General features: G+C 34.4%; 2 protein-coding genes across 8 annotated transcripts in view; one reads left to right on the forward strand and one right to left on the reverse strand.

Annotated features, from left to right (window-relative positions):
* Positions 1–25,762, forward strand: part of LOC135831202 (uncharacterized) — a 572,431-nt gene that overhangs the window by 308,134 nt on the left and 238,535 nt on the right. The window lies entirely within an intron of this gene.
* LOC135831190 (proton-coupled amino acid transporter-like protein CG1139) lies at positions 56–24,302 on the reverse strand. 4 transcript variants are annotated; one of them, XM_065343490.1, is made up of 13 exons: positions 24,146–24,302; positions 23,810–24,037; positions 22,980–23,225; positions 18,333–18,547; positions 5,182–5,277; positions 4,171–4,305; positions 3,908–4,058; positions 3,322–3,443; positions 2,896–2,980; positions 2,516–2,788; positions 2,250–2,428; positions 1,871–2,046; positions 56–1,781 (listed from the first exon to the last, which is right to left on the reverse strand). In XM_065343490.1, the coding sequence occupies exons 5-13, from the start codon at positions 5,187–5,189 to the stop codon at positions 1,504–1,506; spliced, it is 1,407 nt and encodes a 468-aa protein (XP_065199562.1). In that variant the 5' UTR covers positions 5,190–5,277; positions 18,333–18,547; positions 22,980–23,225; positions 23,810–24,037; positions 24,146–24,302; the 3' UTR covers positions 56–1,503. The 4 variants fall into 4 exon arrangements, with proteins under 4 accessions (XP_065199562.1, XP_065199564.1, XP_065199566.1 ...); XM_065343492.1 differs by lacking the exons at positions 18,333–18,547; positions 22,980–23,225; positions 23,810–24,037; positions 24,146–24,302 and adding an exon at positions 18,171–18,318; XM_065343494.1 differs by lacking the exons at positions 18,333–18,547; positions 22,980–23,225; positions 23,810–24,037; positions 24,146–24,302 and adding an exon at positions 16,971–17,511.

Below are 25,762 nucleotides of genomic sequence, written 5' to 3' on the forward strand. Positions count from 1 at the left end.
TGACTTTTCCTTTAATTCAAACCTACCTACAGCTGCTAAAAGTAAAATCTGCAAATTTAATTATTAGTTACTACTTTTTTTACTTTATATTTTGATTCAACAAGTCACTTCAGTACAAAAAACAATTAATAAATCCCAATTCATTGTAATAATACTTAATACACGTTGATAGTTTTTACACCTGAAAAAATATTAATAATAACAACAACAACGACAACAACAAAAACAATGGAAAAATACTAAGAGTGGTAAACGAGAGTAAACAACACTCTTCATATTAAAATTAATTGATATCATAGTTGAACAACATATTACTGAAGAGAGCTTATTATAAATACAAAATAGGGTGGAAAAAAGCCAGCTAGAATTTGCGCGTTGCTGTAATACATATTAAACTTTTCAAAATGTCTGATATATACATAAAATAAATTCGGAATCGCAACGTAATGGTTGCAAAGTACGTAAAGAGAAAGACTACGCAGATCGTGCATTTTCCCCTGAATGATTATATAGAAAATGTCGCGTACGCAAACTGAATTGGAGGAGGGTTGAGGCATTTCAAGGATATTTTTTGGAACTGTGAACGAAGGTAGGTATAAAAACTTAAAGGTTAACATTTCATTTGAATTTCAAAAATTCCGGTGAGCTGCAATGATAAGTAGAAAGAGGTTTTTCATTATCTATGTATCATCTGGAATAGGGGATTTCATTTTATAATAAATTAAAAATAAAGTACCTAAGTAAGCATTAAATCTCCGATTAATGAGAAATGTAGTTTTCATTAACCAGAATCGAGTGAGAATCTTTGCTAAATGCAACGCCTACGAACACGAACGTCTCAACTGAACGCGAAAAATAAAAATCATGAATTCTTAATCGATTGGGCGTGTGTTTTTGCTACGAGCTAAATTAATTAGGTTTCAAATAAAACCGAAATGATTTTTTTTTTAGCGATTTTACTAGCTCGAATAGAACTCCGACAAAAAGTAAACATTTTTTCATGAAGGACTTAGTCCCATCGTAATTTTAACAAGTACGAGTACATAAATACCTACGTTACTTTCAAATCATTTTTTTTTTTTGAAAGATGGCAAAACTAACGTTTAATTTGTGCCTACGTTACACAGCAACAGTGCCGAACGAATACAATATCAACTACATATACTAGAAACTACACACACGAAGTGGATAGCTATATAGATCAAGATACATAGCTATTCTAATAAATGCCTATACAATCTATAAATCCCGATTGCGAATCTCAATCACACACGATCTGCGAACAATGCCCCCACATATGACAAAAAATATAGGTATAATCAATCCGTCAAAAGCGAAAAATTAAAAGAACATACAGACAAGGCAGCTATATAGGCTGATAATAGGTAGATACATCAACGAAACAATAGGATAGTAAAATTACAAATGATAAAAATTATTGTCCATAGGCGGGTAGGTATTTAAAAGTCTTTGAAACTGTTGACATTGGATATGTCACTCGGTTTAAACTTCACATTTCATCGTTTCGTTGGTGGGTACTTTATTGAATTCTTTGACTATGTCGTTTATGGCCAGTCCGGTTCCTAAGGCGCCGGCGAAAACTCCGATGATGATTAGTATAATATTTTTAATCAATATGTACTTCCATCTTCCGAAATTATTCGGGTATAGAATGCAGATTTCTATTAAAGCCGGAAAAGCAAGTCCCAGCGCTGATAAACATAAAGCGCCGAACAATGATATGAACAAACTCAAGTAAGGAATCGCCACCGCTAACAAGACTGAAAAAAAAGTGAAAAATAAAAAACACAAAATAAAACAACATCGCTTAATTTTTCCCCCTCAGGAAATTTTTTACTCGAATACTTACACGTTACTATTACGCAGACGATTCGCAAACAATATTGAATCATGAGCGTATTTTCTCTTTTGGCGAAACGCTCTTTCATATAAAAAGTCCAGATGATATCCACTGGAACGTAGCACTGCAGCGCATACGTAATGTAAATGGCAAACGCAAATATCACTTTAACGATTTTCGCCAAACTGTACCAGGAAAAAAGCAAACAATCGATTATCAAGTTAGGTACCTACGAATACGTATTACTATATCCTACATCACTTCGCATACCTATTTTTTTCGTTAAAATAATGCCGACTTAGCAGACGTACGCGCTTATTAGACGCCTTCGTAGTCAAGTGGCGATAATTTTAATAAAAAAATCCACATCCGCGGAAAAAATACTCACAGTGCGTCTTGTGGAATGTTCAACGTTATGCTTCCTTGAACGCATTTTCCATACTTGAAATAGCCGACGAATCCCATCAATACGTACAGTACTACTACGAAGCCCATTCCTTGGCTCAGAACACCGGTCACGCCGCCGAACGATTTCGGAGTTTTCATATTATTTTCCAACGCCAACACCTGCAATTTAATACATTCGTTAATGAAAAAACAACCATATTGGGTTAGATAAATATGGCACAGTCATTTTACAAGTCGAATACATACCACACCAACAGCTTCCAATGCGAATAACGTTGTGCCGATAAACAAGGTATATCTCATCGGAGGTCCAACATCTTCTACTTTGGGACCTTTCTGGAAATCTTGAAAAATGTAATATAACAGGATACCTAATCCGGCAAACATGGCGAAATTTGCGGCTTGCGAAAATGGAGCCAACAATTTCAAATTACGTATCAGCGTGATGGCCACTAGCGGTGGTAAACACATCAGCATGTATATTCGCGTATCCATTTGAAAACCCAAGCTATCGACTACCTGGAATGGTCGCAAATAAATAAATATATTTTAAACGCGTCGAATTATTTAAAGTCGATCTCCAATCACAAAAAGTAGAATATAGAACGGATTGCAAAAATACTCACTTGTTTAATGCTTTCGCCGATGAATACCGTATACACGCAGCAAATACCTAGTTGGTAAATTATTAAAAATCCATCGACAATGGGTCTGCAAAAAATCCATAATAGAAATTACATTAAATATCGCAGTCAAAAGCTATAGAGTATCAAATCAAATTAATTATGAAATATGCTGCTACACGAATCGATGTCGCCTTAATTCCAGAACAGTAAATAAAACTGAATGAGATTTGTTTTTCTTTCTCTCTCTCACTAAAGATAGAAGAATATCTCAGAGAAATATGGTACCCTGCGTGATAGATAAATTTAGCCAAAAATAGCGTACGAAAAGTTCGCAAATTAAGACGACCCACTACTGTATCATGTGTACACAGATTAAGCACGAGTAGGTAGGTGTTTAAATTAAGCGTTCGTTGAATAAATACTCACGCTGATAAATTGGCCGCAAATCTCAAGTATGGTGGTCCTTGTAGAAGAGCGTACTTCATGGTATCTGGATAACTTATTATGGGTTTCCTTACACGTTTGCATATTTCATATTGACATCTTACCTGCGAATGAGAATTGAAAAAAACAATTAGATGCTAATTTTTAAAAAATAGAAAAATGCTTTCAATTATAAATTATGTGGAATGTAGATAATCATATCACACTGTCTAAAATTGGCCCAATTGAGTTATTTGCTTTGTCGTAATTTACAGAAAATCAAACAAATTGACCAATCATGTGCGAAATAGTTTTGGGGGGGGGCAGGGGGCATCGAGTACGTGTGAAAGCTGGAAATTATTTAAAAAAAAAAAAATGATATTCATGTACCGATGAAGTCCTATTCAAAAAATCAAAAGAATTTTTTTTTTTTTGGTGTACCTACTTCTAAATTTTTGTCTGAGTGTGTAAGGGTTGAGATGCCTATGCCACCTAAGCATAGTGAATTATTCATTGACAGACCTTTTAAATTGTTTTCGTCATTTCGTCTAATTAAAAAAAAAAATGGAAGCCAACATGGCATACTTACCAAAACAATCAAACAATACGTGCACAAATAACCAATCAATAGAGTTCCAACTGTGCCGACAATTAATCCGGAATTTTTGAACGCATCCGGCATCGCCAAGATACCTGTACCCAGGCATCCTTTCAGTATATGAATCAAGGTTTCTGTATTTCTGTCGATATACAGTATCACATTAATATTCGTATTCTTGTATTAATATAAGAGGTGGCAATTTATTCTACAAATAAATGCCAGAATCAGCAAAGGTAACTATGGATGCTTACGTTGTAGGATGTTCAATATTACGATGAGCGTGAGGATCGTAAGGAGTTGTGGGTGTCTCATTTAAAGCTGCTAACTCTTCTCCAGGCTGGAGTGTGCCGGAGTTTCTATTTTTGTTTCCATTTTTTTCGTTATCGCTGAAAAAAAATGAATAAATTATTTTTAAAAAAGTAATACTTGTTGAAAGCGATTTTATGATTGAATTGTAATCTAGAACGTATTTAGAAAAAAATGAGCCATTATGCCATTTTTTTGAGGCGCACCTTTCTTGAGGGTCCAACCCCCTTTCCAGAAAATAGTGCTATTTCTGTGGCTATGACCACTATCGAAAAATTTTCAAAATAAAAATTGTACATCTGAGTCTTGCAAACATTTTACTCCCTATAAAAAATTTCGATCCGAGTTCTCCCTCCCCTCCAATTTCAAAAATTAGGTCCGCAAAACCCCATCAAATTCAGTTTTTTTTTGTGATTTTTACCAAAGCTACACCACATAGAATCTCATTCAAGAGAATAAAAGTTGTTCAGAATCAAAAAAGAAACACATACACCAAAAGTTCACGTCTTTCCTTCCCATTTCTGGAAAGTCCGCACCCCCTTTATTCGAAAAACAAACTTCCATGGAGAAATTATTTTACCAAGGTCGTCCTTTGATACCAAACAAAATATTTTCAGTCATTATCAATATTTTGATTGAACCTCTCCATCTCTGTCAATTTTACAAATACCTACATAGTAGGAGAATTTGAACTGAAAAAGTAGGTGATGAATTACTGATAATTGAAAAATAAAAATAAAATAAGTCAAGTCGATGAAAATTTGCTAGATATAAAATTTTATCACTTGAGAATTTTTTTCGATCTCTTTTTCCAAGTTGGATGCAGGACCCTTTTATAGAAAAATGTAATGCTTCGTAACAGAGCACTTCGTTTTTTTGTTTGTTTTTTTTTTTAATGCATGGTAAGTAGGCCTTTGCTTATGTAAAATTTAGTGCAGCTGTATATCTATTCTTACCCGTTCATTTTGGAATTCTTTCTCGTTTTTATATTTAGTTATTCGTTTATTTGGAGAAGAAAATTCTCAAATCATGTAAATAATGCGAGTAGGTACCTGAAAACAAACCAATAAGTACGAGTATTAGAATAACACTGTGAAATCATACTACCTACATATACATATACAATTTGGAAATTAAAAAACTAAAGAATGCCCGAATTAAACAAATCATTATAGGCACCAGATATGACTTAAACTGCGGCCAAATATACACATACAAGCTGTATAATTGTGTTTGTGTATAGTCTGACGTCGGCGTCGTATCTCGTAACATAAAAGAGTACAAATTCTTCAATTTCAACTCATCTCTTTATCACAAATGAGTATTGTACGGCTGGTCTTGTGTACATATGTTGTATATTGTGTCCTACATGAATGTAAATATAACGTCTAGAATGGCATACGCGTGACATATTGACAATTAACCGCAATAGAAATTGACCTTTTTAATATTATTTCATTTCCTCGAGGGCATTGTTTACGATTTACGAATTAACCCTTCGTCATCGCGATAAAAATGCTATCTATAGACGCTGTAATTTTTCATAATTAACAAACGCGAATCACTTTCTCACCAAAAACCCCTATATTACTCGTATATGTACCATCAACATTCAACAACACATCAATAGGCCTACACGTACCTTATTATGGGGATTAGGGATATACCCACTCAATCACTCAGTTGCAAGTTGGAAAATTAGAATGGACACAATTCTAATCGCAAAATAAACCATAATATCTAATGCTCGGGGGAGATGAGCAGGAGGGGGTCAAAATGTATTGTTTTCATACTATAGTTTTGTTGATTCTTAAACTTCGCTATTTATTACTCGAATCTGAAATACGTGTATCCAACTGTGTAAGCAGGATTCCAGATAGGATGTTTCCTACGACGACGACTGCTAGGACTAGAGGTTTCGTGAATGTGAAACAATGTAATTGTGAGATTATGAACCGAGAAGCGAGAATTCTTATCACCTTCGAGACCCAAAATAACCGTACCTAAGTAAGTATAGAAATGCTGAAGCACGTGAGCAGATGAATGAGCTAGAGTGGTAAGAAGTAATTCGTTGGTAGAGGTACAAAAGATTAGATAGGTACGAGCAGGCCTTTTTTTGAATTTCTTTTCTGGGGGGAGGGGAGGACTAAATTGAAGTTGTAAGTCGCTGATTTTCACCCCCCCTCCCCGCCACTGTGTTTTGAAAAAAAAAATAGAAGTACCTGTACCTACCTAAATTATTTTTTTATTGTTCAAAAAAATATTTTTAGGAACATAAGAAAGTACATAAATTCAAAAATTTCAACGCAGCAACCTTGATTTCTGTATTTGAATAATTTTGACCAGAAAAAAAATCCAAAATTTTTTGAAAAAGCTACCACAATTTATTTATTTTTTTCAAATTCTTTCATTTTTTTTTTTTTTAGTTTTTATGGCAATGTTTCGATATTTTTGAACTTTCCTTGGGGGGAGGGGGAGGGAACTGCGTCTCTTCACATCCCCCCAACAAAAACGCCCTGGATACGAGTGAGAACTCTCATCTAGAACTAGATAGCAAGGTGTCAAACAGTCCTGCATGTCCTTCAAGTCCTGCTTTTTTTTCAATTAGACTTCATCAACTTATTTTTTTTTTTGTACAATTTTGAAAAAATTCCGTTGTTTTTTCCATCGGACTAATGAAAAAATTTTGTTCTAAAACTTAGTCTTTAGCTGATGGAAAAATTCAAAACTTTCTAAAAAAATTTGCTCATGAAACACATTTATTTCGTCTCGTTTCTCCGTTTCAAGTTGGGTATTTTTAAAGAATAGAAATGTTTTTTTTTTTAAAAAAAACGTTTTAAAAAGTAAGAGGCGACTATTTGCTAAAAACGACACAAAAATGTGCAAAATTTCACTACGTACTGTAAGATGACAAATAAAAGGCGCCAAATTTCATTCAAAAACATCCAAAAACACGTAATTTTAGCGTAGAAACTTCTTACATAAGTAGGTATGCATTAAAAATGATTTTTTGGTACCTGTCAAATTGTTGATTTTCAAAAACTTTCGCCCTCGCTTTGCTCCAGCAAAATTCGAAAATTTCAAAACATTTTGAATTTAATTTTCTAAGATCAAAAGCTGAAATAGAGCACAAAAAAGTTTTCAATTTTTTTCATTTTTTGAGGGTACATCAAATGATTAAATCAATTCGTACATTTTTACGACGGGAACTGTTAAGAGTTGATCATTTCAAAAATCCCCAAAAAATGTAAAAAATGTGTGAAATTTGAGCAGAAAACTCGATATTTTCAATAATAAATAGGGGTTGGGGGGCGGAGTGCTGAAGAAATGTTGCGAAAAAGGATTACGCCTCGCACCGATTTTTAAAGTAATTTTTGGTACCTATATTGATTTGCATTTTTTTAGTACAACTACTTTGAAAAAGTACCTACTCATGATGACAGTTTAATGTACAGAAACGCTCAAAACAAGTTGAAAAATTTTTAAAACGAAAAATAATTAGATGATAAAATATTGTCAAGTTCCCAAATTGACGTGTCTCCTCCCAAAGCAACCAGAGAGCAGGAAAGTTCTATCTCCTGGGTATTTTAAAATTTGGCAAAAGTTGGCAATTTCGAGTGTTGAACTGGAAAATGGGTAATTTTGAGTATCAAATTAGTAAATGGGCAATTTTTAGTGTTCAATGATGAATTGACAACTTTGAGATTTGTAAATTTGTGGCTGAAAACTCATTGGTAATTGAATAAGTTTACTACTCCCAATTCCTGGTGAAATGGAAAATAGGCGTCCAAAACTGTTAAAAACCACTATTTTTCAGAATGATGCAATTTCCCAAAACCTCCAATTTTTCATACTTCTTGTCATACAGAGTGGCCCAAAAGTCAGTACCTACTTATTCCGATTATAACCTTTCAGTTTTTTGTAAATAAATCAAAAACTAAGCATCCTAGAAAAAAACTAACGACATTATGTCGATTGGAAATTCAATTCTCTACAATTTTTCCTCGATGTAATTTTTTCGTAGGACGCTTCTTTTTGTCTCTAGATCGATTTTTATGAAGCTCAGTTTGCAAATTTTTCAAAAAATTAAAAATTAAGCATTCTAGAAAAAAACTAACGACATTACGACGATTGGAAATTTAATTCTCTTCAATTTTCTTCGATGTAATTTTTTCGTTGGACATTTTTTTTTCGTCTCCAGATCGATTTTAATGAAACTCAGTTTGCAACTTTTGAGATTAATTTTTGAAAAATAAATTAACTTTCAAATATTGAATCACCCCTCCCCCTCTCCCTCCCAAATAAAGAATTTGTAAGTTCATTGGAAAATATGCTGCCAAAAGTCCTACTATTTCATTTTGAAATTTTGTTAGACATCTTGGGTATGTACCTCGAGGTACTTAAAAAACTATACAAACCGAGTATGGTCCGATCGGTGACTGTACCTACAGTGCAAATGTACTATTTTTTTCCGAATGCGATGTACTTACATTATTTCACCTCGACATAGTAAAATCGTTAAATATTATTCATTTGGCAACGTTTCCTAAACGTCGCTTTCGGATGTCGGGAATCTGTAAAATATGCTCAGTGCACGTTCCTCGCATAATCTAAGTTTAACAGGTAAACAAACCATTCGAACGACATATTGTGTACCTATTTATTCGAATGGCCGGAAATTTCAAACACGTGGGCAGTGGCGCACTCGAGCCCCTCGTCTTAAAAATCTTAACTTGACCCACTAACGCGTAAATGAAAAACAATTACCAGATAGATAGACTAATCGTTAGCCGCCGCAAAATTGGATTTTACTCCGACCAATGAAAACGCATTCCCACACACATAAGGATAATCATGTTAACAGACTTACAATTTTTACTTGAAAATGGATTCATACTGTCTAATTTCGCTATTTCCTGTGATATTAATTTATTAATTGTTTCAATTATTATTCATTACAAATGACTAATGAGTAATTTTTCTATGCAGTATCCTATGCAATCATGTCATTTCATTTCTTATAATAACTGTATGCAAATCTTGCTCGCGATATTGCAACTCATTGCAAAAATTTTCACGATATAGGTACCTACTTAATTCTTCAATCTGAAAAGAATAAATTTTGATCGAGGTACATTATACAAATACGAATGATCAGTTGATCACTCTGATCTAGAAATCGATTAGATTAGAAAGAATGAATTGACTTTTCAAAATGCCGAAGAGTGTATGCTAAAAAATGATTTGTATTCTCACTCTCTTATTATTTTTCTTCTCATTACTTATTTCATTTTGTTTTTTCTCCTCATCTAAAGTAGTAGATACGAGTACTTAGTTTTTCAGAAGTAAATAGTTCTCAAAATTTCTAATTAATAATACGTATTCTCCTTTCTAGACCAGGAAATCAGTCTACTCACTACTGTGTAAAAACAAAATAAGTAAATTAGCTCAGAAAATGTTGATAGTTAACTAAATAATATTCATCGAAGGAGTTCGTGAATCTGTTATGGACGATATTCAACGAGTGCATATTTTATTTCACTCTCCTTTTTTTCGCAATTCTAAAATTGAAAATTGAAACTTACAAAAATAACACACAACACTCACAACAGTGTTATCACAATTTCAGTGGGAGGTTACAGAAACGTAAAACACGTTTTCATTGGTCGGAGTAAAATCCAATTTTGCGGCGGCTAACGATTAGTGATAGATAGACGTTTTTAGCGAGAGTGTTTTTTTTTTCTTAAAATATCCTACGCTTTATTCCAGGGTCAAATTTTTTAAAAACGATTGGTAAAATTGAAATAGAATGGGTACCTTACCTATTCGCATAGGAAACAAAATCACTGCCTCACACACCTAACCATATATGTACCTATGTATTATATTATAGAATAGGTACCTAAGAGTACTCAATTCCATAAATATTTTCAACCACGAATTAAAATCATTAAGGCGTGTTAACGGATTAAGATTAATTAACGAGCATTAGCGTTATGCTATTGTTGCAAGTTTCGTTTATCTCGCCGGTCTATTCATTCAAATCGGTACCCACAGACCAGATCTGCAAGGTATGACGAAGTGTTGACGAATCGAAATCCAGTACTAGCTACAATGTAAAGGTATAGACATGACATACTCGCGCATTTGTCTCTGTGTAGGTATTTTTTTTTAAATTCAAATCGAATGCCAGCATAAGGTTCGCATACATTACTGTTCATCTACATATACACGTTGAAACGAAAACGATTACATTGCATGATTTTTAAAATATACTGACAGCGAGTTCTCGTACACATGGCTGACTCTAACGATAGGTATAAGGTAGCCGGTAGGTAGTGGATTCGCATTCGTACAAATACCTGCTCCTAGTCCCATCATTTAACACGTGAGAAGAGACTGAGCAAGGTTGGCATGTGAGACGAAATGCGGATTTGAAATTAGTGAATTCGACAATATAAATTTGACTCTGAGATAAGCACCTAAACTTATTGTAGCCAGTGAGCAATGGTAGGTAAGAAACTGATAAGTACATAGAAGTACATTGGGACCATAAATAGGCAGTAGGTACTCACCAAATCACAATCAGTCGCCGGTTACAGATTTAAAAAAGAAAAAAAAACAACTAAAGTTAAAATTCGACAAGCGGTAAAGTTTACTAACAACTCGTGCGTATAATTAGGAAAACCGAAAAGTACGTATAAACACTCTCACATGTTGATTTAATTAAGTATGGCGACGCGGCGTCGGCGAAAAAGCGACGAATGCACGCAGACTAAACTTTGAAGCACAAGTATGTACAGTTATACTTGACATAACATGCGAACGATGAACGAAACACAATCACGATGGATAGTGATAGTATAATTCGTATTTGTACACGAGCAATTATCAAATAACACGCGGTGACAGTCGTAGACGCAGCACAGTTTACATATGGCTATGCTGAATAGGAATGAGCTCGAGCACTTGAAAAAAATTGAGAAAAAATCGCAATAGCAGTACCAAAAACGAGCTTGTGTACAGAGTACGAGAGTAATGATCAGTAATGAGTAACGAGTAAAAAGTACGTGCACGCAGAACACTACCCACAGTACAGCCACCGCACTCGGCTAACAATCTTTGAATCTGGCGCGAACACTGACGTCTGGCACCGGCAGTTGGCTAGACACTGCCGCGGCCGCGAATCTGCGAGCTCGCGATCCGCGACGGACAGAACAAGACAAAGGTGCTGACGGTGGCGATGGATGGCGGTGGTTGTGGCTATGGCTGTGGCATGGCGGTGAAGGTGGAAAACGACAATGGCGTTGCAGTACACACTACGCAGATTTGTTGCAGATATATGACGTCTTTATTGTGGATACTAGTCTATAATCCCAGCTTCCAAATAGCAAAAAGTGTCAAGTTGGATGACTTTTTTGCAGTCCAAAAAATTCAGTTGGATTTTTGTAGATATGGGACTAGACGTATTTCAGATTTTAGCAGTTGTACGAGGGGGAGGGGGATGGATCCTAAAAAATCCCGATTTTCAGAATGACTCGAGCTCAAAAAATTGTTCACAGGTTAGTACTGGACAGTTCCCTCACTCCGAATACACGTTTACTTCAGCTTGCTGGTGGCAAAATGGGGCGCTAATGCCCTTTGAGTGTGATTTTTGGGCAATTTTTGCACAAAAATGGTTGGGCAGAGCCTAAAAAAATCCATTATATCCTTGCATAGACCACCAAAAAAAAACCACCGCGTGCCAAAAACGGCACTACAATGTTATTTTTATGTAAAAAACCACCTCGTGCCAAAAACGGCACTAAATGTATTACAAAAATTACAAAATACATTTAGTGCCGTTTTTGGCACGAGGTGGTTTTTTAAATAGAAATAACATTGTAGTGCCGTTTTTGGCACCAGTGGTCTATGCAGGGATATCCATAGCAAAAAGGAGTTCGTTTCACGTGCATTAAGCCAACGTTCGCGAAAAACGGCTGGCACAATTCAGCATAATCGAATTTTGAAGTCAACCCCCCCCCACCACTTTTGAGTGGAAATGAACCGTTGTGGAATTATTCTAAAGTGACCGTGTGACCTATCAAAGTAAGTTGCAATTTCGCGAGAAATTCAAATATTTCGGTGTAAATATTTTTTGAGCGATTTTGAACAATTTTGAGCCCAAAATCGGGTTACACTTTTTGGGATTTTTGATGAAGTCAGAAAAAAGTGTCATGTGACCTATCAAAATGTATTAAAATGTCGCCAGAAGTTCAAATACAGGGTGTCTAACAAAATGTCTCCGAAGAAATGCAGTACTTTTACAGTACCTTTTGCAGTACCTTTTTTTATCCAGCTTACACTGACCCCCCCCCCACCCCCCAAAGAAAAAAAATATATTTTTGAATCGGTTGGAATTTGTCGATAAAATTTTTACAAGTATTAATTTAACAAAGTGTTGCCATCTTTTGAGGTACAAAATGAACATTTTTTTTTTTTTAATTTTCACCGATTGATTCATCATGAGGGTTTTAAAAAATTTTAAATTAATGATTCTGAGAAAAAATACAGTACTTTTCAAGCAAAATGCAGTACTTTGCAGTACTTGCAGTACCAAGGATTTCAGTGCAGTACTTTTACAGTACTTGCAGTACCTGCAGTACCTGTTAGACACCCTGAAATATTCTGACGAGAATGTATTTTGAGTATTTTTGAAGAATTTTGAGCCTCAAAATCGGGTCATGATTTTTGAAATTTTTGAAAAAGTGTTACGTGACCTATCAAAATTGTGTTAAAATTTCGTCAGAAATTCAAATATTTCGACAAAAACGTATTTATACTTATTAAGTATTTTTGAAGAATTTTGAGCCTCTAAATCGGGTCTTGATTTTTGAAATTTTTGAAAAAGTTTCATAAGATCAATCAAAATGTGTTAAAATTTCGTCAGAAATTCAAATATTTCGACAAAAACGTATTTTGATTGTTTTTGAAGAATTTAGAGCTTCAAAATCGGGTCATGATTTTTGAAATTTTTGAAAAAGTTTCATAAGATCAATCAAAATGTGTTAAAATTTCGTCAGAAATTCAAATATTTCGACAAAAACGTATTTATACTTATTAAGTATTTTTGAAGAATTTTAAGCCTCAAAATCGGATCATGATTTTTTAAATTTTTGAAAAAATGTCATGAGATTAATCAAAATGTGTTAAAATTTTGTCAGTAATTCAAATATTTCGACAAAAACGTATTTATACTTATTAAGTATTTTTGAAGAATTTTGAGCCTCAAAATCGGGTCATGATTTTTGAAATTTTTGAAAAAAATGTCAAAAAAAAGTGAGCTTGATATAGGGCATACTGCCTCCATCGCCTAAAGGGGGATGATTTTTTGAACCCCTTAAACTGAGAAGTTTGAGAACGTGTTCTTTACGAAGGGTAAAATAGTTAGCAATTTGTCATCAATTAAATGACAGATTTATGATGACAAGTTAGGTCTTTGTATCGAGCTCGCGACCGCGAGTTGATTATTTAAATAGGGAGAAATGCCGACAAAGATCTTAGCCTTTGGTCACGTGACTTTCTTAAAAAACTATATATACAAGTAGTCCGCGGCATTTTCTCCACTTAGTTCCGTTTCCTGCAGTAAGATGGTTCTTCGTCATTTAGTAATAAGTTTTTATTTGTTAACACCTCGCGTGTGAAATTTATTTAATTTGATTTAGACAATCAATTGATCCGATGATCAATTGTATTGGAGTTCTTTTCGGTAGTTTGAGGTGTAACCGGTCACCTGTAAATTATGCGAAGTGTTACGTGAAATCTCGTTTAGTTAAGGTGCCATCGTCGTCCTTAGTATTAGTAGGACCCATGATAGAGATGGTCAATATGGACAGTTTTCAGGTAAATGTTAAAGCGCATTTATCATCAAGGTAATTGGCTTATTACTAATTATTGTTATAGGTAGGCATGTGGAATCGGAGAATTCCATGCCTACCTAATTTTTATTAATGGTGTTTTGCATGACTTCATCGTGTATTTTGTGTATAGGTTTCTTATTTTTCTACTCGTGAGCATTCCCTAAATAGGAGGAATGCTACGAGGAAATTAATTAAGTGCACTCGGTACTAGTTATAAATTATGCATTTTACTTCCTTATGACGGATCGTAGTAGACGTAGGCTACTGATTGGTAGAACCGAAGTCCTATGTATAAATACGTTATAATAAATTCTTTAAATTGTAATGTAGGTTTTATTCATTTCAACGTTCATTACATAGATTTTTGCGTAGTTAAGTCAGGTTATTGGTTAGATAGAGAGTCTTGAGCTATCCAGGCAAAATAGGGAAATATTCACTCCTTAGGTGATATTTCTAAAACTCACTAGCATAGGAAAACAAATAATTCCTTCTCTCCCTCTACCCGAGGTGTCTAGATCTAACTATGTCAAGCTATCAAAATGTATTGAAATGTCGCCAGAAATTCAATTATTCCGACGAAAACGTATTTTGAGTGTTTTTGAAGAATTTTGAGCTTCAAAATCGGGTCATGATTTTTGAAATTTTTGAAGAAGTTTCATAAGATCAATCAAAACATGTTGAAATTTTTTTAAGCCCTCAAATTTTTCGACAAAAACGTTGTTTGAGCATTTTTTTTTATATTTTGAGTTTCAAAATCGGGGAAATGTGTTAACATTTCGCCAGAAATTCAATTATTCTGACGAAAATGTAATTAGAGTAGGTACCTACCTACCTACCTACCTACCTACCTACCTACCTACCTATTGTTGAAGAATTTTGAGGCCCCATTTTTGGGGCCTCAAAAATGGGTCATGTTTTTTGAACTTTTGAAAAAGTGTATTGAGACCACTCAAAATGTGTTAAAATTTTGCCAGAAATTCAAATATTCCGACGAAAATGTATTTCGAGTACTTTTGAAGATTTTTGAGCCTCAAAATCGGGTCATGATTTTTGAAATTTTTGAAAAAGTGTCACACGTGACCTATCAAAGCTTCTTGAAATTTCGCCAAGAATTCAAAAATTTCGACAAAAATGTTGTTTGAGCATTTTTGAAAAATTTTGAGCTTCAAAATTAGGTTATGATTTTTGAAATTTATGAAAAAATGTAATGCGGCCTCACAAAAACGATCGAAATTTCAAGAGAAAATCAAAAACCTCCATCAATGTTTTTTTAAATGGTTTTCAAAAATTTTGAGGCCAAAAGTGAGATCATGATTATTGGGATTATTGAAAAAGTGCCAAACGACCTATAAAATGGGTTAAAATTTCAGCAAAACATTGGAAATTTTTATCGAAGTTTTTTATTTAGCTTTAAAAAATTGTAGCTTCAATGATCGATTTCTGGAAACTATCAAAAAAGGGAGGGATATATGTGTGTACTTATGACTCATTGAAGTATGGTCTTGTGGTTTCAAAAATCCCAAAAATTATGACCTGACTTTGGAGGATAAAGTTCTTCAAAAATACTAAAAATACAATTTTGTCAGAATCTGTACCTATTTGAATTAATTCTTGGAGAAATTTCAACACATTTCGATTGGTGTCATGACAATTTTTCAAAAATCCTAAAAATCATGACCCCATTTAGAGGCTCAAAATTTTTCAAAAATACTCAAAATACATTATCGTCAGAAGGTCAGAATATTTGAGTTCCTTGGAGAAATTTCAACACGTTTTGATTGGTCTCATGATACTTTTTCAATAATTTCAAAAATCATGACATTCATGGCCCGATTTTGAGGCTCAAAATTCTTCAAATATACTCTAAATACACTAAATACAGTTTCGTCAGAATTATTGAATTTTAGGCGAAATTTTAACACATTGTGATAGGTCACCTGACACGTTTTATGACTTTTTCAAAAATCACAAAAATTGTAACCCAATTTTGGGCTCAAAATTGTTCAAAAATACTCAAAATACATTGTCACCGAAATATTTGAATTTTTCGCGAAATTTCAACTTATTTTGATAGGTCGCAAGGTCACTTTTTCACGACGATTCATTTTTAGTCGAAGGGGGGGGGGGGGGGGGGTGGGACATGACTTTAAAATTCGACTGCGCCTTATTACGCCATCCGTTTTTCGGGATCTTTGGCTTAATGGACGTTGAAAGAACACCATTAAGCTATGGATACGGATTTTTTGGGGCTCCAGACATAGTGACCCCATCGTGACCATTTTTGAGCAACAATCGCCCAAAAATCAAACTTAAGGAGCACTAGCACCCCATTTTGGAACCAGCAAACTGAAGTCAACTCATGTTTGGAGTGAGGGAAAAGTTCAGTAGTAACCTGTAAAAAAATCATTTTGAAAATAGGGGGCTTTCAGGCTCCATCTCGCTATTGTGCAACTGCGAAAATGGAAAATACTTAGGTACACCTTTCCCAACTTATTAGACCCATATCTACAAAAAGCCAACTGAATTTTTTGGACCGCAAGAAAGTCAGTCAAATTCGTGACTTTTGACCAATAATAGGTACCTACCCCTACCTACTCATCTATTACTAATACTACAGGGTGCCCAGAAAATACATCGAGTACCCCAAAAAAAGTTTTTTGCTAAAAATGATATGGATTTGAAGTGGATCAGCAACTCGTGAAGCTACAAATTCTTAACTTTTTACACTTACATGCAGCTAAAGTACCTATTGTTATGTGATTGTGGTTCAATTAATGGTGACCAGCCCCAGTCTATAGGTAAAGGGTACAAGTACAACCGAGAGGCGATATCGCAAATATACGTACATATACAATGGATGGACGAATCAAGAAACCCCAAAGTGGACCTGGCAGCAAGGACAACGTCCAACGTCCAAGATCACTATGGAATCACAACAATACGAAGAAGAGTAGACCGGTATGAGCCGATGATACGAGAATTGAGATATCTTTCCTTATAGTTTCCCACTGAGCGGAAACTGAACGAAAGAGCAGTTCAACGATTGACAACCAAGCACTGTTGAGAGCCGAAGACGACGCGACAAAGAGGACATGTACCGCTACCAGTACTGGTAGCACAGCGTGCAACTAGTCAGATCTGAAAACTTGAACACACGAACGATTCGCAGATCGCAGAAGCCGCAAGATCACAAGATGGCAGGATACACCGATATACGACGTTGGGACACTACAACGATACCAATACCATGACCCATGGAGTATTCATACCGTTCACCGAACTCCGAACTTGATCACTGATCACCAATTAGCATAGCATACCTACATACATGCCGCATAAAGTTCAATCATACGGTATCATTTTTCTGTACTCTGTAGTCAGTACGCGATGCCGGTATACGTAATGCGAAAATCATAATGACATCATTAAGAAACCGGCACGGCGTGGCACGATTCGCGACTATCACCACCACGACCAGTCGACCACGTTTCAAATGAAATTAAGCCATTGAACTAACGTCACATGTCCATGTCCATGCCCACCACCACCCAACGGCCAACACCACAAGATTCAACACAACAGGCTGTAAAAGCATACCTTATGTTATCAATAATAGATACCTACTACTCGTTTCGCGGTTATTACCATTAAATTATGCACCGTATCTGCTCAATGTGCCATACTATGCCTATCTTATTGTTTATTATGGGTCCATACCTACTTGCAATTCGTTTAATGGGTACCTAGTTAAATAGGTACCCGAGGGCTGAGGAGATGGTCATTTGGTGCAATTCAGCACTCGTCGGTTGGACGTTCTTTTTACAGTTATTTTGGATTTTCGCTCAATTTGTCCACTCGTTCAGTTCAGAAGTTTGGGAAAATACAGAGATTAGCGATCAAATCTATGCACGAGGTGGTTCTGCACGTCATACGTGATACAATGATAGGTAGCTGCGATCTGCGGCACTCCTCGTCTCATAAACTACTCACTTTGTTAACACTCGTAAATACATTCTTAATATTATGTATCACGTAGAGGTATTTACTTGGTATTAGCACGCGTATCCCTTACGTTAAGTAATGAATTATTGGCCTATTACACGATGGCGATGGTGTGGTGACACTGACACTATACTATTTACCGATTCGATATTGGTATTCGTACCGGACGCGATTATTTTAGCGTAACTAAAATTATTTACACTTACACTTTTAAATTTATCCACATGGCATGGCATAGTGTTCCACTTCCACAACAAAAACGAAGACTACGAGTATCGTTACCGTTGTCGACTACTTTTTCGGTATTCCAACTTTAGGGCGATATACTCGTACTACTAACATCATCTCGTATCATTCGGCGAAATTGTCGCGCATGCGTTCGTCGTTGACTCTATCGATCGCGACCATGGAACTGCGAAACCTTGAAAAAGAAAAAAAAAGCAAAATATTAACGCGTAGGTACCATGCTGGTTCGCTTTATTTTCTTCGCAGTGAGGTGTGATGTCGTATGTATAAGGAAATGGCTAACCCAAATATTGCGAGCCTAATTCCACTGCCCCTATTTTCCAGTCAATCTGGAGCCTCCAGTAAATGTTGACTTCCCTGCGGCAACTTCAAATCGTTCCAGAAGGCGTTGTAACCAACTTTACTAGATAAAAATTTGATCCTATCGAAAGTTCGACATTCCTCATCGATTAGGGTAGTCGAATCACAAATCGAGGTGACCAATTGAAAAATGTATATTTTTTACAAGTTGAAAAATCTCAAATTGTAAAAACCTTCCAAAATCGTCAATGTTTGCGACCAATTTCTCAAAAATTCTTCTACTTCCCAAAGTTGATTCCCTCCATGGCAAGACTAATAAGCTATCAAAAACGATTTTACATAATATGATTAATTCTTATTCAAGACACTATTACAAAAATATTCAACTACGGTGCCCATTTTTCCTCTCCTCTCTTCTCCTAGAGCCCCCCACCCATATTAGAAACTAGCGTATCATCTTTCCTATGGCTTGTACGAGAAAAATTTTCGAATAAAAAATTTTCCTCAATATCATCTCTACAATTTTCGTTCTCACAAAATTTTCATTTAAGGCATCCGCTTTCCCTCAAATTCCAAAAATTTCTCCCAAAAAATAATTTAAAGTTTTCTTTTTTCCGTTTTCACGAAAAGTTTTAGAAATAAAACAAAATATTTCACCACAAAAAAGAGTTCGGAATGAAATTCCTTTTCAAAAGAGTCCCACTCCGATAATTTATCTTCCATGTAGTTTTGCAGATATTATTTGAAACTGCAACTTTGTGAGAGTTTGATTCTATATTTGCCCAATTGATCAATTTTTTATATTCCTTTTGAAGGAGCTTGTATTCAATTTTCTCATCTTCAGACCCACCGAATTTCCAATAAACGGAGCTCCCTCCCTCCAAATGTTCAAACAAAAGCTTTTCCTCGGAGTCCAATCTACAATATTTTAGTGACCATGAAATTTCATATTCCAGTAACCCGTGCCTTATTTCAAATGTGGGAAAAAAGAAATGGTTTTGTTTTTGAAAAATAGAGGCCACTAGAATCAAAAGTGTACTTCTCCATTTTTGAACTTTTTGAGAAAAACGCAAAAAACCTCCCTAGCATTCATCGTAACATAAAATACCGAGGTAATACGTCTAATATTTTCGTACCAACATGCCGATAGTGACCCGCATGTTTGTTTTACCCTACACGTTGCCATAAGAGTTCCTGAGCCGCTTCAAGTTTGGAGACGTGCAGTTTTGTCTCCAACCTTACACTTAATATAATTATCTTTGTATCGCATTTCATCAAAATTTTTTTAGCGATACAGTGCTAAACGTTCAGGAAATCTTGTAAAGTTTAAGAAATTGAAATAATACTGCATTTTTAGACCATTCATTTGGAAATTGAAATAATTTTCCATTTTTTTCAAAGTAAAAAAAAATAATTTTTATTAATAAAAATGAAAGGTGTTTTTTGCGGGAAGGGTCCTCACTTGATGAATGTATTCAATTTCAAGCCTAATTTCAAGGCATAACACTAGTCCTTCATTCAATTTCTGCCAGGTTGGTGTCAAAACTGCACTTCTCCATTAAAAAAGTGCAGTTTTGATTCCAACACCTAACTTTACACGCTGTTTTACCATACTTCCTGGCACAAAATTCAAATTTTGACATTTTCATCGGATGCGGCACATGTTGTAGTATATCAAACTATACTTAACTCATTTTCGAAAAAAAGTGGAGAAGTACACTTTTGATTCTAGTGGCCTCATATAGGTATTGACATAATTCACATAATTCCCTAAGAATAAAACTCAAGAGCGAAATTCAAAATGAACCAAAAAACAGAGTTTTGTCAAAATAATTTTAAAAAGTTGAAAAAAATCACGAGGATTTTAGAATAAAAATTCGATTAGAAGTAGAAAAACTCCACCGAAAACATCAAGGTAAAAACCACTAAAATTTAAGAAAAAACATCGCAAGAATTATTGAAAAAAAAACTCACGAAATTCAACGATAAAATTGCGAAAACTTCACAAAAACTTAGATAAGTACAAAAAAACACAAAAATTCGGGGGAAATTGTCGAAAAATTGGAGAATAAAATTTGAAAAAAAAATCAAGAAATCTTCAAAAAAATTCTAAATAAAGTCATCAAGTCTCAAAGTCCAAAAAAAAAACGCTCAAGAACTCTCAAACAATCTGTAAACAGGGGAATTCCGCGAAAATTTAAGCAGAAAAAATGAATTTTTACGAGTAGGAGGCTGAACTCAAGGTTCTCAAGTACACTCATTCTGAAAAAAAGTTATAGCCGGAGATCCTCAAAATACAAACATTTTTTAATGTGTTTTTTTTGTCACTTTTGGATGATTTTACGTCAATTAATTGCTCTCCCTCTCCTCCTTGGGGCTAAATTAGGAATTGAATCGTTTTTTTGCCAAATTTTTGTTCTTAATTTCGACGAAACCTTTTTTCTTGAAATTTCAAGATTTTTTATAAAATTTTCTTCTAAAGCCCCAAATTTTAGGAAATTTTTCTGCTTAAATTTTTGCGGAATTCCCCTGTTTATAGATTTTTTGAGAGTTTTTTCAAACTTTGAGACTTGATGGTTTTATTTAAATTTTTTTCATTGATTATGCTCTCGGTATGAAATTGCCCATGCGTTATTACTTAAGGTTTTATTTAAAATTCACTCACATATTTTACTTTTTCTAAATCAACTTTTGCTGAAGGTTCCAGATTAACTCGAAAATTGTAGCAATCGAGTGGTGGGGGGGGGGGAGGGAGGAGCTCTACTTTAGAGTATAAACCAAATTTCAGATTTTTTATCTCTATATTTACCTCCCCTTTGTAGAAAATTTATAAACCTACCTAGGTACCAATTGTATTTTTGTCATTTTCAAAAATTCGTCGCCAGCTTGAAATTTGATTCTGCTTCTTCAGTGAGCCAAATTTTGGGTCAATCGGACTTAAAGAGCTGTAAAGGTTCTCCTAATTAATGGGGGCCTGGGGGAGGAGGAGCTACGGAAAAATGAGAAGAAATTGATTTATGCCGCACTGGTTGGCTTATTTTACTCGCTATAACTTTTCGAAGGGATTCGTTTTTTAAGAACTCCTCTTAGTTGAAATTTTGAAAATTCGTCAGATCTTAAGTAAATAATTTCGGTATTTTTAAAATCCGCCAAAAAAAATTGAAAATTCAACTCAATATACCTAAGTGTTGCAAACTTTGAAAATTATATCTACCTATACATTTTTCAATGATATTGCCTGCTAATACGAATGAACGTTGATCTTCTCATTCGTAGGATTGGTACATTTACTTCTAAGATATCAATTATGATTACTTAGGTACTGTGTCTGTTTGCATAAAATAAGAATGTTCGCCGTTTATAATGAAGAAAAAAATTGTAATTTTGCATTATCTACCGAAATTCTTTTGATTATAGCGTAAAGTTATCTAACCTTATTGTTTCGTTATCATAGTTATGACTTCTATTATTTATGTGGGTTGAAATTTCGCTTCAACATCACATACGAGTAGGTATTATAGGTAGAGGTACGTTCAAGTTCATATTTTTTATTCCTTATCTGTAAGTCTGGCTACCTATGAGATAGGTAGCCATAGCCAGCTATACAAATGTGCATGTAAGTATTTCGTGCACCGAGTTCAGCTCTACTGCAAATTACAGCTGAGCAGATAGACAGATAGTTAGCCTAGCAGTTGCTTTATTGCTACTTGTTGTAAATTTTATTATTTACTTAGGTACTCGAACTACATATTATGTACTTATCTGTAACACCGATAATGTGCATATAAATGTACGAAATTAGGTATTCAATCGCAATCTTAAATGTGTAATCTCATTCGATTTAAGTAATTCATCTTGGCGAGAAGTAAAAAGAAAATATTTCTGGGAATAATAAATAAAGAATTGAGATAAAATGTGAGAAATTCTAACAACGAAAAATAATTTGAATTTCTTTTTAATTTGTTTCGGGTTAAAGAGCGTATTTACACGCACATTTGATTACCTACGTGCCTTACATATTATTATCGTGACGTACGATGGATTAAAAAAAAAAAAAATGTATATTCATTTACTCAACAACAAAAAACGTATGTAGGTACAGGTAGTGATTTGAGTAGGTCCAAGTACAAAGGTAGATAAGCACAATACGCAATCTAACCTTATGTAAACGTCTGCCCGCCAATATAATTATATCTAGGGCCTCAAATTGTATTACTTCGAGTTGAGCATTTACATATTAGGTAGGTAGAGGTACTAATGATAAAAAAAAAAAACCGCACCATAAAATGGGTTATATTAAAATTTACCGGATTTAACGACGCTCTCTGAATGTTTATCGTGAGGCAGCATCTCCGTTGCAGCTTTGAATTCAAATAATATCTTCTTTAACATTCCGTGTCAATCACGATCGCTGATGTGGTGAGTTGAATCATATTCATCATCACTAAAATCCATAGCGATCTCAAAGATTTCATCGAATCCGTCTTTTTCCTCGATCACTACCAGAACTTCAAAGAGATCTTTCTTACCCCCAATATATCTAAATCGGACACCTGCAAAATAAAAATAGAAAAGGGTAAACATTTTCACAAAAGTAATTTTTTTGGGTAGGTACTGCACTTGACCCAAAACTAGCCACAGTAGAGTATTTCAAATTTTAACTGGTTGAAAAAAATAAAAAAATATGAAAATCATTTCGAAACTTGAAAAAAAAATCCCAAAAATGGCTGAAAAACACATCGAAAAATACTCGTAGTAGATATTCCGAAATTCTGTTTGAATTAAAATTTAGGAAATCATCATTAAATCGTACGAAGAATTTAGATTAAATTTTGAAAAAAAGATTGAAAAAAATTTGAATATTCTTTTTGGGAATGTATTCAAATTAAAAGTTGAAAAATCGTCATTTAATAGTTGATTAAATGTTGAAAAATATGAGCGAACACTATTCTGAAAATATGTTCAAATTTTGATTGATTGAATTTTTTTTGAAAATATATTTTGACCCGAATTCACATACCAAGCAAGGCGCTGTTTTTCTCAAAACAAGTTTTGTGACAATGGAGGTGGACCTTTGGCTTTGTCTAATAAAATTTTATAAACGTAGAATAATGCTGATTTTTCTTCAAATGCTAACCTTGTATCGTAAAAAAATGATACTATTTTTCGCACTTTTTCTGCAAGTGTCTTCATTGTCTCTTCATTCGCAATTCCATATGAAAGAGCGAGATGTCAATCCAACAACCGAACAGATTTTGAAACATCTTCTGCGCTTTCTTCAGGGCTGATACTGCGTCCGTTATCTTGGGTAGTGGGTACATCTTCCAAATGCCTTTGCAAATTGCAAATTTCCAGAGCTGACATTCTACACCACAGGAATTGATTTGAAAACAGCACAGTTGAAAAAGTATAAAATTCGAGATGAGTAAACAAACTGAGAATTTGAAAATATTATTTGCTAAATTCAACTCACATTTTTTTCTTCCAGTTCTTCACGGAAACGTTGCTCATCATCTTTATATTCAATTATTCATATTTCATACTGTATTTTAGATACGAAATTTAAACAGGGAACGCAAAATAACTTATCCGTTTCCAGACATTATGCTGGAAAAGCAGCAGAAAATTGCAATTTTACAGTTTTGTGTTGTTTTTTTACGAGCGTCTAGATTCATTTCCGTGGCGGGTTGTAGTGGAATTTTTTTTTCTGGACTTGGACGTTTTTTCGTCTTGGGATAAACATGTTATCTTATCATAGGTATGGATACAATTATTCGTGTATAAAATGCAACTTTTTCGATTGTTCGCGGGTTCGGATGAACTTTCATGAGGTCTCAAATTAAAGACGATGAAATTCCTTATCGATTGGTGTTAAATTTTTATTATTTCGCGTAAAAATGACGATTTTATGAATACTTTTATTTCACTGATTTTTGCATACTACGTACGTCATCTTCAAACTGAAAATACTCGAAATTTTCATTAGACACATACGTATTTGAATACAGCAAAATGTTCGTAATGTTATCCTCTTTAAAATGAGCTATTACCGAAAGCTCTACATGCAACCGTTCAAAAGTTTTCGAAGTTTTAAGTTGCGAAAACAAGCTGCGGATGGTAAGTATTGATCTTTAAATTAATATTACTCGAAATTTTCAGTGGACACATAGGTATTTTAATACATCAAAATGTTCGTAATTTTATCCTCTTTAAAATGGTTGTTTACCGAAAGCTCTACCTTCAACCGTTCAAAAGTTTTTGAAGATCAAAGTTGCGAAAAGTGGTTACTGATCAAAACTATAACTTACTGATAACACGATAACCATAATAATAACACAATTAGACCACTTTCCGCAACTTTGAACTTCAAAAACTTTTGAACGGTTGAAGGTAGAGCTTTCGGTAAACAACCATTTTAAAGAGGATAAAATTACGAACATTTTGATGTATTAAAATACCTATGTGTCCACTGAAAATTTCGAGTAATATTAATTTAAAGATCAATACTTACCATCCGCAGCTTGTTTTCGCAACTTGAAACTTCGAAAACTTTTGAACGGTTGCATGTAGAGCTTTCGGTAATAGCTCATTTTAAAGAGGATAACATTACGAACATTTTGCTGTATTCAAATACGTATGTGTCTAATGAAAATTTCGAGTATTTTCAGTTTGAAGATGACGTACGTAGTATGCAAAAATCAGTGAAATAAAAGTATTCATAAAATCGTCATTTTTACGCGAAATAATAAAAATTTAACACCAATCGATAAGGAATTTCATCGTCTTTAATTTGAGACCTCATGAAAGTTCATCCGAACCCGCGAACAATCGAAAAAGTTGCATTTTATACACGAATAATTGTATCCATACCTATGATAAGATAACATGTTTATCCCAAGACGAAAAAACGTCCAAGTCCAGAAAAAAAAATTCCACTACAACCCGCCATGGAAATGAATCTAGACGCTCGTGCGTTTTTTTCGCCTCAGTCAGTTATCAGTAGTTATCAGTAATCAGCTGTTTGCCGGTCTGGGTTGTGGGGTACGCTAATTTCATCTCGTTTTACACCAGAAGTTGCTATTTTCACAAT

Source organism: Planococcus citri, chromosome 1 (genome assembly GCF_950023065.1).
Source record: "Planococcus citri chromosome 1, ihPlaCitr1.1, whole genome shotgun sequence".
In the NCBI taxonomy this organism is placed as follows: Eukaryota; Metazoa; Arthropoda; class Insecta; order Hemiptera; family Pseudococcidae; genus Planococcus; species Planococcus citri.